Source organism: Falco naumanni, chromosome 6, assembly GCF_017639655.2.
Source record: "Falco naumanni isolate bFalNau1 chromosome 6, bFalNau1.pat, whole genome shotgun sequence".
In the NCBI taxonomy this organism is placed as follows: Eukaryota; Metazoa; Chordata; class Aves; order Falconiformes; family Falconidae; genus Falco; species Falco naumanni.
The window spans coordinates 73,066,767-73,079,060 of NC_054059.1; the positions used below are offsets into that span (position 1 = coordinate 73,066,767).

Consider the following 12,294-nt stretch of genomic DNA (forward strand, 5'->3'; position numbering starts at 1 on the left):
GGCACCGCGGCGCCGCGCACCGGCACGGCGGGGGGTGGGGGGGGTGGAACGTTGGGGGGGGTTGGAACGTTGCGGGGGGGCACCGGGAAGAGAGGGGCGGGTCGGGCTGGGGCCGGTCCCGCCGGTTCCAGAAAGCTCCGGGGCCGGAGCGGGGCGGACCCGCAGCGTCGTAGCCGGATAAATAAGGGGCGGGCGGCCGCGGCGGAGCTCGGCGGGGCGACCGGGGTGCAGGTACGGCATCCCCATCCCATCTCATCCCCTTTCCCATCCCCATCCCCTTCCCACCCCATCCCCTTCCCATCCTTTCTCTTCCCTGCGATGAGCTTTGCCGGTCTCAGCCAGCGCTGCAGCCCCGGCCCGGGCTGGGGACTCAGGGGTCCCCCCTCGGGGTGCCCCTGCCCTGCAGCTGGGGTGCAGTGGGGTGGGAACGATGGGGGCTCCATGCCCGCTTTGGTGGTGCAGGGGTTATGCCTGGGGGTCAACCAAGGGGGGGGGGCACGGGGGGGGGGGGGGGGGGGGCTGTGGGGCAGAGAGGGGGGGCTGTGCACCCCAGGGTGCTCCCCCCCCCCACCTCCGGGCCGCGCCGGGGGGAGGTGGTGCAGCAGGCGATGCTTGGCCCTGCCGGCAGGAGTTTCCCACAATGCCCTGGGATGGGCAGGATGAAGCTGAGCCGGGGCGGGGGGCGCGGGGAGGAAGAGTTATTTGAGGGGCAGCACTGGGGGGAGTGGGCAGCAGTTCCCACAGCCGGTGCTGCAGTGGGAACTGGGGGGCGCTGGACCAGTGTCGCTGGGGGGGAACCGGAGCCCCACTGCGGCTGGACCATTGCACAAGGTTTGGGGGTTGGTTTTTTTTTTTTTGGGGGGGGGCGGGGTCAGCCATTGCACAACCCCGGTGGCCCTGCCGGCTCCAGCTCTGGCGGGGTGGGGTGATGGGCAAGCTGGGGGTGCCATCCTTGGCATGGCACCCATCTGGGGATGGGGGCTGTCACTGGATATTCCCTGCCCATTCCTGTTCGCAGCTGGCAGGAGCCCAGCCCTGTCCTGGCTCTGCTCCCCCCCCCCCCCCCCCAATCCCCCCTAGCCCCTCTCCATCTCCCAGGGGGAGCAGGGGAGAAGAAAGGCACCGCTGGCTCCCATGGCGGGGGGAAATCCGTGCCCGGTCACTGCTTTGGCTGCCTGCCCTGCCTGGCCGCGGGCCTGGGGCTTGTTTGTGCCGCAGGCAGGCGGGTGAGGGAGGGGGGGAGAGGGTTCCACATCCTGGCCCCCCAGCTGGGGCTTCGAGTGAGACCCCACTGGCTAGGGACCCCCACTCCTGGGGACAGCTCCCCCAAGTAACAGGGCATCAGCTCAGTCATTGCTGTGTCCTCAAAATAGTGCCCCGGGGGGGCGTGCTGGTCCCCACTGCTGACTCAGAACCCCGTGTCCCAGGGAGGGGGGGCAGATCCTGCTCTGAGCCCCTGCTCTGCCCGCACAGGCAGCTGCCTGCAGGACGGCACCATGGCGCTGCTGCTGCTCTCGCTCCTCGGCCTCCTGCTTGCCTGGGAAGGGGGCCAGGCCCTCGTCCCCCCCAGCGAGCTCAAGCGTGAGTGGGGGAGCTCTGGGGAGGAGGGGAGCAGCCGGGTGGGTGCTGGGGTGTCGGGTGGGCAAGGGACCTGGCAATACCATGCCCAGGGCAGTGCTGAGTGGGGAGGATGCAGGAGCCATGAGATTGGGTTGGGGGGGGTCACAGCTTTTCATTTTGGGGGGGTGGATGTTCCCTGCAGGCTGGGGGAGCAAATGGGGTGTCTGTGGTGTGGGGGGAAAGCTGTGCCTATGGAGGGGCTAGATGGGTGGGGGCACAGCATCATCCCTGGGGGGCTGGGAGCTCAGGGTTGGGGCTGGATGCTTTTCAGTGGCGGGAGAAAGGAAGATTCTGCCCCTGAGCTCCCCCCTGAGCTGGGGGGGCAAGGGCTGGCATGGGCACAGCGAGAGCCGGTGGCAGTGGCCAGACAGGGATGGCACAGCCTGATGGCTGCCCTGGCACGAGGCCGTTCCTTGGGGGGCAGCTGGGGGCTCATGGCCAGCACTGCCCAAATATTGGGGGTGGTGGGCAGGGAGATGCAACACCAGCCCAGGCGAGATTTTTGGGTCACTTTTCTTGAGTTCTGTGAGCTGTTGGCGAGCAAACAGGACTCTGCACCCACAAATACTGCTCTTCCTCCTCTCCTGCCCGCCCCCTGCAGAGATGTCAGCAGCTGGCAGCAAATACATCGACACAGAGGTGGAAAATGCCATCAACGGGGTAAAGCAGATGAAGACCCTCATGGATAAGACCAGCAAGGACCACCAAGCCATCCTGCACACCTTGGAGGAGACTAAGAGGAGGAAGGAGGTGAGTGAGGACGAGGAGGGTGGCTGCTCTGACCCTGGTGCCCAGAGCCCCTGGTGGGGCTTGGTGAATCTGAAGGGTTTGGAGGAACTCACGCCCGGGGTCTGTGCATCCTGGCAGCTGGGGGCCAGGGGGGGTGGGGGAAGATGCCCTCGGGGCTGGATGCGGGTGCCTTGCAGGAGGCGGTGCAGCTGGCCCGGGAGAAGGAGCAGCAGCTGGCAGCGAACCAGGAGGTGTGCAATGAGACGATGCTGGCGCTCTGGGAAGAGTGCAAGCCCTGCCTCAAGCAAACCTGCATGCGCTTCTACTCCCGCACATGCCGCAGCGGCTCGGGGCTGGTGGGGCGGCAGGTGAGTGGTCCCACAGCACCCGCTGATGCTGGGGAGGGAAGGATTTTGGCCTGATCCTGCTCCCCTGCCTGGCAGCTGGAGGAATTCCTCAATCATTCCTCGCCCTTCTCCATCTGGGTGAACGGCGAGCGCATCGACTCGCTGCTGGAGCGGGACCAGCGGCAGGAACGGCAGTTCGAGGACCTGGAAGAACGTTTCGGGTTGCTGGAAGATGGGGTGGATGGCATCTTCCAAGACAGCACCCAGGTCTATGGCCGCATGTATCCCTTCTTCCGAGCACCCTTCAGTGGCTTCCGTGAGGCTTTCCATCCCTCCGTCCAGCATGTCCGCTTCCCCGTGCGCAGTGAGAGGTTTTCCCGGGAGCTGCATCCGTTCTTTCAGCATCCCCACCACGGCTTCCACCACCTCTTCCAGCCGCTCTTTGAGATGACACAGCGGATGCTAGAGGAAGCACAGGGTGGCTGGGAGCACTCGCTGGGTGGCTTTGCCTCAGGTAGGGTGCTCGCCACAGGCGAGGTGTCATGGGGCCCCCAGTTTGGCTGGAATCAGCAGGTTTATGTCGTATCCGTCGTCGTGTCCCCCCCCCTTCTTAATAGGGTGAGACTAACTTAGAGGATGAGCTCAACCCTAACACGACACATCAGAGAATCCCCACGGGAACCCAGGAATCACAAGCTCCACTGTTAGCAGAGCTGGGCTGGGTTTTTGGGATTTCCCCCCCACACACACAATCTTGGCTGCTGGAGCTGCCACCATCCCAGGAAGGTGTTTGTTTTGGGCAGGCAGTGCCGGCTAACAGTGCCGTCACCGTCTGCCACCGCAGCCCCGGCTCAGGCAGCTGGGAAAAGGGATATTTCGAAAGAGGTTGGCAGGGAATGCTTTGCTTTGGAAAAAACAGCTGGAGGGGGGTTGACATTCCCTGAAAAAAACACTTTCATGTCCCCCAAGAGCACCCTGGGGTGTTGGCTGGGGCCAGCCCTACAGTTTTGCCCAGGGTTGGGGGGATCTGGTGCTGCCCCCTGCCAACCCTGCAGTGTTTTGGGGTGCTGAGGCCAGACTGGGCTTTCCACAGAGTCCCGTAACTTCAGTGACGAGCGCATGGTGTGTCGGGAGATCCGTCGTAACTCAGCCGGCTGCCTGCGGATGCGGGATGAGTGTGAGAAGTGTCGGGAGATCCTCTCTGTGGGTGAGCTGGGGCCGGGAAGGGCAGGAGGGACGTGTTTAGGGGTTCAGATGCAGTGGGGTGTGAGGGGGCACATGCACCGGGGCTGGGGGGGGCCTGAGATGTGGTGGAGTGCAAGATGGTGCATGCACTGGGGCTGGGGGTGAGGTGATGACATGCAGGGGGGTGTAAGGGGGTGCATGCTCCGGGGCTGGGGTTGAGCCCTGGCACCCCCTGATACCCCCCGCACCCCCACCCCAGACTGCTGGCAGACAGACCCTGCCCAGAGCCAGCTGCGGGAGCAGCTGGAGGACGCGCTGCGCCTGGCCGAACGCTTCACGCGCCGTTACGACGACCTCCTCCATGCCTTCCAAGCTGAGATGCTCAACACCACGAGCCTCCTGGACCAGCTCAACCGCCAGTTCGGCTGGGTCTCGCGTTTGGCCAACTTCACTAAAGGCAATGACGGCTTCCTCCAGGTCACCACGGTGAGTCCCACCAGCACCACAGCATGGCCAGAGGGCTCGAGCCCCCCCCTCTGCCACGGTCCCCCATGCAGGGCCGGCAGCCACAGAAAGTGGGTCAGGGGGAGAAAGAGGCAATTGTGCGCCTGACTGGGCATCTGTTGGCACAATAGCTGGCTGCGAGGCTGGGTGCCAGGGCGAGGGGCCAGCACAGGGGCTAGCCTGGCTCTCCTGGCTTTGTCCCCCACTCCAAGGTCCTCTCCAAGACTCCCAACCTCGAGGACCCCTCAGCCCCCCCTGACACACAGGTGACAGTGCAGCTCTTTGATTCGGAGCCGCTGTCCCTCACCGTGCCTGGGGACATCTCCTGGGAAGACCCCCGCTTCATGGAGATCGTGGCTGAGCAGGCGCTTCAGCACTACAAGCAAAATGTCATGTGAGTCTGGGACCCCCCATCCCCATGGCAGGGCTGGGGGGGAGCCATGGTGTGGCTCACCCCCACCCATCCTTCCTCCGGCAGAGAGTAGCCGAGTGATGCTCCCAACCACCGCTGCTGCAGCCCCGGTGCCGCACCAAGCCCCCTCTGCAGCCCTCTCCCTGTGCCAGGGGGTTTAACGCCACTGCCCCCCTCCCCACGCTGCCAGGGCCCCTCTTTGGGCCCCAAACAGAGAATAAAGATAGAGTCAAACACCCTGACTGCGCTCTGCCTTGCATCTTTGGGATGGGCCCTGCCAAGCAAATAAACCTTGCAAAAAGCAGCCACGCGTGCCTGGGGCCGATTGTGGGATATTGTGAAAGGGGGGGAGGGAAGCGAAGGACCTGGCTCCCTCAAACCCACTCTGGCAGGAGCCCCCCCCTCCAACGACCCAGGGGCTTGCTGCAGTCTCCCATGCCCCATGTGAAAGGGGTCCAGGTGCCAGGTCCTTCCCCTCCTTGGGGACACAAAGGATCATGCCCTGCGTGACCACCACCCCACTAGGGACAGAGGAGACTTGGCCCCCACCCTCCTGCTGGGGCCAGACCCTGTTCCTCAGCCACGCTGGGCCCCCACACAGCCCTTCCCACAGCCAGCACAGACCCACAGGGAGTTAGCTGTGGGCAGATGCACTTTATTGGGGGGGAGAGACAGGTTGGGGAGCAGCGGGATGAGACCCAGCCCTCCCACCCCCCCCACCCTGAGCCCCTTGTGAACAGGGGCAGAGGCTTTAATCTCCCCCCGGGAAGGGCAGGCACAGCCTCACCATCCCCTCCCGGAGCCCTGGCAGTGAGGCAGGGGAGAGGTTTCTCCCTCAAACAGCAGCAGGCTGGCAGCTGGCATCACCACCACCGCGCCGAGATGGTGCAGGGAAATAAATCGCGGGGCCAAGCCCGACATAGGGTGGTGAAGGCTCAGCTCTCGCTGTTGATGGCCGTGGTCTCCCCCTGCAGCAAGCCTTCGTGTTCAGCCGTCCTGCTGGTCTCCTCCACGCGCCAGGGCAGGCGGGCGAGCAGGGGCCGGTGCAGGCCATTGTAAAGAGCAGCACCCACCAGCAGCACCCCAAACCCCAAGATCTCCAGGCCATGGAAGGTCTCCCAGCCCACAGCCAGGCTGACAGCCCAGATGACGAGCGTGCGGAGGCTGTCCAGCACCATGCGGGTGGTGGCACTGATCTCCTTAGTGACACTGATGCCAGCAAAGTTGAAGAAGGCGATGCTGCTGATGTTACCCAGCAGGGCCAGGGCAATCAGGGGCTGGTGGCCAATCTGGCAGAAGGCATCGAGGGCATCTTCCAGTGTCCGCCGAGGGTTCCCACTGAAGCTGCCCGCTGGGATGTAGTACATGGGCACCAGCAGCAAGGCCAGGATGATGAAGCCAAAGAAACCTGGATGCAAGGGGGTGTCAGCTGGGCTCCAAGCACCACTTGGGGCTGCCTATCCCTAGCCCCCTGCCCCCAGCTAACCCCACCTTCCCTGTGGGACCCAAACCTCCACAGCAGCACCCACTTCGCAGCCTGCAGTCCCCTCCCCACACAAAGCAGCCCTCCCCTGGCTGGGTTTGCAGGATGGGGCACCCCAGAGTGCTCAGCCACCTCGGCTGATGTTGCAACAGACCTTCAGTGCCGACGGCCCGCAGCGGGTGCACATCGTGCTTGTAGACAAATTTCTCCTCCAGCACCATCTGGATGGCAACAATCACCTGCGCCATGATGATAAGCAGGTCACCTGCAAGGAGGGGAGAGAAGTGAAGGCAAGGGGAGATAAATGAAGGCAAGGGGAGATAAATGAAGGCAAGGGGAGAGAAACAAAGGGGGGCTGAGCCCCCTTCTCCCAGCCCACCAGACAGGCAGCATGGCAGAGCCATGCCTGGAGAGCCAGGCACATGCCCTGTGGGGAGTTATTTCCCCGCCATGGCCATCCCACCTCCCCCAAGGGCCACTATGTACCTGTTATCACCTCGCTGAGCTTGTGTTTCTGGTCATGAGAGCTGTGCAGGTCAGCCAGCCCCACCACCACCAGTCCCACAATGGTGACTAGGATGCCCAGCCACTGGCTCAGCTCCAGTTTGCGGCCCAGGAAGGCCACAGAGAGGAGCCCGGTGAAGATGATGACGGATCCTCGCAGCATCTGGAAGCTGGAGGCACTGGTCATGTTCAAGGCTGCACAGGGAGAGACAGACCCATGAGCTGCATGTGCTGCTGGAGCCAGCTAATGCTGCCACCCCTCTGCTTAATAGTCTGCTGTGGTAATTAACAGCACATCAGTGATTAACTGCAGGAAGGGGCAGTGATGCTGTCTCCCCCCACTCCTATTTAGAGCTGGCAGCAGAGAGGTTTGTGCCAAGATGCAGCCCCATGTCTCTGCTCCATGGGAACACCACACCCCCTGAGGAAAACGGCTTACTGAGCCCTGCTACAGCTCGCTGCATGAGTGGGAAGTGTTTGCTCTGACCCCTCTAACCTGCTTCAGGGTAGACACCCTCCAGAAACATGCACCGTGGAGTCCTGCAGCCCAACAGCTGAGTCCAGCCTCAGGGACAGCCAGGTCCCTGCAGGGCAAGAGGGGACAGAGGTGGCATCCCTGTCCCCAGCACTTACCCACGTACATGATACTGGTCCCAGTCATGTCACAGAGAGCAGGGGGCAGGAAGAGCAGCGGGCTGAAGGGCTGTGATGGGGCCATGCTGGGCTCCGGCCTGAACCGATCCCTCCACAACAGCAGGTAAAACACCCCCAGGCAGGAAAATTCACCCAGGAACATGCCCACAGCCTGCAAGAGAGGCGGGTGAGGGGGGCTGGCCCTGCCTGCAAGGCCCTGCCTGCCCCGGACAGGGGGCTCACCTGAAGGAAGGGGTGCTGAAAGCCATGCTCCTCCGTCCCACTGCAGCCACTCGCACTGAAGTTATCAGCCCACCTACATGGCAGAGGAGAGGGTGATGGTTAGAGCAGCGGGCAGCGGAGAGCCAAAGCATACCTCAAGAGCCAGCCCAGGGCTGTCCTCTAGGCCATTAGCCCCCCGAGGTGACAGCTCCGGGGACAGGACATCCATAGCGAAGGAGACAGCGGGGAAGGAGACACTGCTGTGGCTGCCCTGACCTGCCAGCAGCTCCTGGCCCAGCTCCCGGCCCTGAGTGACAGGCAGAGAAACTGATACCTCCATGTAACAGCCCTGCAATCCGGTGTCCCCACGCCCATCGCTGCCGGCACGCTCGGCCAGAGCTGGCCAGGCAGCACCGTCTCCTGGCTGGGCAGACCGCGACAGTGTGGTGGTGGTGGGGGTCACCCCGACCTCTTTCCTCCTCTGTATGTCACCAGCCTTAAAGATGTGGGGGCTAAGGGACACAGGAGTCAGAAAAGATGTGTATCACAAGCTGGGGGCAGCAGCTTCCTCTACTCACACCTTCAGCCGTGGTTTTGGGGCACAAACCTCCTCTTTTGGGTATTTCAAGCAGCACAGAGGGCAAGGCTGGATAAAGACAGGCTGTGGCACAGGTTCCCATGGCCTGTTTTGGCAAGGATCTCCCCTCTTTAGGGGCCATCCGCATTGGGAGGGGACCCCAGACGCTCAGTGGCCAGCTGCCAGCCCCCAGGCCACCCCCAGTGTGGCAGTGCACCTGACACAGGCAGGCAGGCACCCCACTCTCCTCCGGCCACTTTTTGCTGACGCTGAGTGGCCGCAGATCTGCTGAGCTTGCAGAAACAGCATGTGAGTGGAGATCCCCAGCTCGTCCCCTGCTGCTTGGTGAGGGGCTTTTCAGCCAGGCCAGCAAGATTTAGGAGTGAGTCAGCCCCGGCTGACATGCCACAGCCCCTCTGCCACCGGCCAGCTCAGGTCTGTGTTTTGCAAGAGGCTTTGGGGCCACACGTGGGTCTCATGAGCTGTCTGAGAGCTCGGTGCCATCTCCTGGCTCTGCTCTGCCCCGCGGGGGTCTGTGCCTCAGTTTCCCCATCCAGGGACCTTGGTCTGCCAGGGCAAAGCTGGAGCCTGGCTGTCCGGTGAAACCCCACTGATGGCCCACGTGTCTGCCCAGCAGCACTGGGACGAGCTGGCCTGGCAGGTCTGGCTTGCCTGGGCAGCTCTTGGGAACATCGTCCTCACCCTTGCTGTGAGGGCTGGGAGCACCCCAGGGTGCTCTCCATGGGAAGGGCCTCAATCCAGTCCCTGCCTGGTTTTTAGGGTGAGCTGCAGGACAAAAGCAGGCACACGGAGCCTGGTTTTGGGGGTACTCGGATGGCTCCTCCCCAGCACCATACAGCCGGCCACAGCACCCCTTGACAGCACCTGCAAGAGGGCTAGAGAGCCCCAGCTCAGCTGGCCATGCACCCTCTTCCCTCCCGCATCGCCTGGAGCTGGGTCCCCAGCCCTATGGGGCACCCTAAAGCCCAGCCCTGGCCAGCTTTGTGGGGGGGGCACAGGGCAGGTCCCGGAGCCCTGCCAACACAGCCTGGACCACAGCTTGGCCTGGGGGGGAGGGGAAGGGCCCCCTCGCCCCTGCGTGGGGCTGCGGGTGCAGCGGGGAAAAGGCCCGAGGGCAGTCGTCCCCAAAACCACGGAGGGGACCCGAAGCCCAACCCGGGGTGTGGCATCCTCGGACCTTGGGGCCACCAGCCATGGGATGGATGGAGGGGACTAGAGGCCTGAAGACCGGGCTTCGACCCCTGCGGAGGGGGCGCGGGGCCAGGGGGCGCCCAGGCCACGCTGAGGCCCGGGAAGGCCCCGAGCAGGACGGTGGGCCCAGCCCCGAGCCCGAGGGGACCGAGGCTGCTACGGGACCCTAGCCCCGGGGTGCGGGTTCCCCGCCCGCCGCCGGGAGGACTCACTTGGCCGCCAAGGTGTTGATGGAGCCGGTGACCAGCATGAGGGCGGCCAGGCCCAGCTGGTACCGGGACCAGGCCATGGCCCCGCCACCGCCGCCGCCTCCCGCCCTGCACCGGGACCGCCGCCGGCCCAGCCCCGCCCTCTGCGGGCAGACCCCGCCCCCTGACGAGGTAGACCACGCCCCCTGGCAACATAGGCCCCGCCTCCTGGCCGTCCCGCCCCGCCCCCGACTGGCCGCCCTCCGCCCCGCAGCGCCTGACCGCGCCCACAGGCAGCGTGGCCCCGCCCCCGCTGCGGCGCGCGGCGATCCCGGTGCCGCCGGTCCCGGTGCCGCCGGTCCCGATAGGCCCTGCCCCGGTGTCGCCTGTCTCAGTGCCGCCGGTCCGGCTAGGCCCTGCCCCGGTGCTGCATGTCCCGCTGCTGCATTCCACGGTGGTGCATGCCCCTGTAGGCCCTGTCCCCGTGCCGCCTGCCCCGGTGCCACCGTCCCCGTGTCGTGCACCCCGCCGGCCTCGGTCCCGCCTCTGGGGCCCCGCGGTCCCCGCGTGGCCCCGTGCCGGCATCCCAGTGCCCCGCTCCCGGGCCCACAGTGCCGCGGGCAGTGGCCCCGGGACCTCCGTCACGCGTGACCCCGTGTCCCCACCGTGGCGGTGCCGGCAGGTGGCGCTGGCGGAGCAGGGCCGGGCCCCGCCGCGCTCCCGAGCCCGGCAGGACCGACGGGCCCGGCCCCGGCCTGGGTGACCTGCCCGGGGATAGCCCTGCCCCGGATGGCCCGGGCCGGGATGGCCCTGCCCGGGGTAACTGTGCCTGGGCTAACCCTGCCCGGGCTATCCCTCCCCGCCCGGATTAACTGCCCGGGATAACCCCGCCTAGACTGCCCCTGCCTGGACTAACCCTTTGCGAGGCTGGGTGGGGGCGCTGTCCCCGGGCCACCCTGGGGTGTCAGGGCCATCGGTCACAGATGCAGCTCCACGGCAGCCCCCCTCAGCCCCCCCCCCCCAGCTCCCTGGGACTGGTTGTCGGGGGGTAGTTCCCCCCCTCAGCCCCACTGGGGCTGCCAGCCCTGACCCCTGGGGTCTCACCAGCCACCTGTGAGCCCCAGCCCCAAACCGAGGGGTGTCAGAGGGCCCCTCCACACCCGGCAGCTCTGCTGCCGCCCGCTCCCCACCCTCCACCCCCCCACCCTCCACCCCCCCACCCTCCACCCCCACCCACCCCCGCCTCCAGCCTCCCCGCCAGCCGGAGATAAACTGTTTTTCCATCCAACGTCAGCCCCAGCGGCCATGACCTGTGGGAGGCTTCGGTGGGGGGTGGGGGGAGAAAAATCCCCTCCAAGGGCCTTCTCCAAGGCTGTCTGCACTCAGCGGTTAACCCTTCCCGCGGCTGGGGGTGTGGGCAGCGCCTTCTGCCCTCTCTGCCCCCAGGGATGCTGTGGGCAGGGGACCTAAACGGGACCTGGGGAGGGATATGATGGGGAGGGGACCGAAACGGAGCCCTGGGGAGGGGTGTGATGGAGATCGAAACGGGCTCCTGCAGAGGGGTGTGATGGGGAGGGGACTGAAACGGGCTCCTGGGGAGGAGTGTGATGGGGAGCAAGCGCTGGGTTTGGTGGCTTTGCCGTGGGGGGCTCCTCCTGAAACAGGGCCAGGGCACAGCAGCTCCCCCAGACCCTGGGGGACCGGGACACCCAGCAGCCGCTGGTACCCACTGCCATTGGGCTGTTGGGTCTACCTCTGGGAGCTCTGGTGACCCCTGTGCCTGCAGCACCCCAAGCATATGCCGATCCCCCCCCCGGCGGGGACCCCACGTCCGAATGGCAAAGGCAAAGGAAGCAGGATGCGGCCACCTCCTCCCAGCCCCGCCAACTTCTTCTTCAGTGCCACTGAGCGTGTGGCCTCACTCCAGCCAGCAAGACAAACACTCCCCGTGTCCCCCCTGTCCCCGACCCGTCCCTCCCCATGGAAAAATACTGGGTGACAAGATGGTGAGGGGCGAGCAGGGGGCACGGCGGAGAAGGCAGCCCCCCTGTGGCAGGTGGCTCATGCCTGGAGGGGCCCAGCCATGCATCTTCATGGGCACTGGGCCACCTGCCAGTGTCACCTGTGGGTACAATACAGGGTGGGCCAGCTGGGGCTCCAGTCCTGGGATGGGTGAGCGTTCCAAGGACATGTGGGTGAGCGGTGGCAGAGCCACTGACTTCCAAAGTCCCCTGCAGTGTGCACAACATGTGCCCACCCTCCCACATCAGTGCCAGCCTGCACAGACACCTGTGTGGGGCCATCCAGGGTCCCTGGGGTCCCCAGAGGAGAGGAGATGGGACATTAGGGACAACCAGCCCCACGGGACACTGCAGCCACAGACCAGGAGGCACCCCCTTTCACCCCCAGAGATGCTCCCCAGCCCCATGTAATTAACGAGGCCATGAAGCCCATCCTCTCATTAACAGAATGTTTAATTCTTCCATCTCCTGGGCTCTGCTTCCATTTCCCCGCGCTTGAGGCTGCCAGCCGGAGCGTTCCCATCCCTCCCCTTTCACCTTTTCCTGGGGGGGGTGTGTTGTCCGCCCACCTTCATACACACACTTTGCCCAGGGTCACAGGCAGATGTGGGCAGGGACACTGCTGCCTGCATCCACCTTGTCTTCATCGTCATCTCA

General features: G+C 65.1%; 2 protein-coding genes across 2 annotated transcripts; one reads left to right on the forward strand and one right to left on the reverse strand.

The window, feature by feature from the left end:
- The first annotated feature begins 101 nt into the window (after window positions 1-101).
- On the forward strand, window positions 102-5,036 carry CLU (clusterin). Its single transcript, XM_040599254.1, has 9 exons — window positions 102-231; window positions 1,474-1,581; window positions 2,222-2,370; window positions 2,547-2,717; window positions 2,793-3,210; window positions 3,790-3,903; window positions 4,141-4,367; window positions 4,598-4,779; window positions 4,864-5,036. The coding sequence occupies exons 2-9, from the start codon at window positions 1,497-1,499 to the stop codon at window positions 4,868-4,870; spliced, it is 1,353 nt and encodes a 450-aa protein (XP_040455188.1). The 5' UTR covers window positions 102-231; window positions 1,474-1,496; the 3' UTR covers window positions 4,871-5,036.
- A 395-nt stretch (window positions 5,037-5,431) lies between these two features.
- SLC35F6 (solute carrier family 35 member F6) lies at window positions 5,432-9,771 on the reverse strand. The gene is made up of 6 exons (XM_040599323.1): window positions 9,641-9,771; window positions 7,661-7,733; window positions 7,418-7,589; window positions 6,767-6,979; window positions 6,435-6,545; window positions 5,432-6,205 (listed from the first exon to the last, which is right to left on the reverse strand). Exons 1-6 carry the CDS (start codon window positions 9,715-9,717, stop codon window positions 5,733-5,735), a joined length of 1,119 nt encoding a protein of 372 aa, XP_040455257.1. The 5' UTR covers window positions 9,718-9,771; the 3' UTR covers window positions 5,432-5,732.
- Window positions 9,772-12,294: the final 2,523 nt, after the last annotated feature.

What these genes read in the sequence shown, in the direction of transcription:
- SLC35F6 (XM_040599323.1), bottom strand. Translation starts at nt 9,717, where the DNA reads ATGGCCTGGTCCCGGTACCAGCTGGGCCTGGCCGCCCTCATGCTGGTC. An exon ending in GCTCAGCGAGGTGATAACAG is followed by an intron (nt 6,546 to 6,766) that starts GTACATAGTGGC and finishes CCCTCCTTGCAG; the next exon opens with GTGACCTGCTTATCATCATG. An exon ending in GCGGGCCGTCGGCACTGAAG is followed by an intron (nt 6,206 to 6,434) that starts GTCTGTTGCAAC and finishes CCTTGCATCCAG; the next exon opens with GTTTCTTTGGCTTCATCATC.
- CLU (XM_040599254.1), top strand. Translation starts at nt 1,497, where the DNA reads ATGGCGCTGCTGCTGCTCTCGCTCCTCGGCCTCCTGCTTGCCTGGGAA. An exon ending in GCTGGGTGGCTTTGCCTCAG is followed by an intron (nt 3,211 to 3,789) that starts GTAGGGTGCTCG and finishes GGCTTTCCACAG; the next exon opens with AGTCCCGTAACTTCAGTGAC. An exon ending in TCGGGAGATCCTCTCTGTGG is followed by an intron (nt 3,904 to 4,140) that starts GTGAGCTGGGGC and finishes CCCCCACCCCAG; the next exon opens with ACTGCTGGCAGACAGACCCT.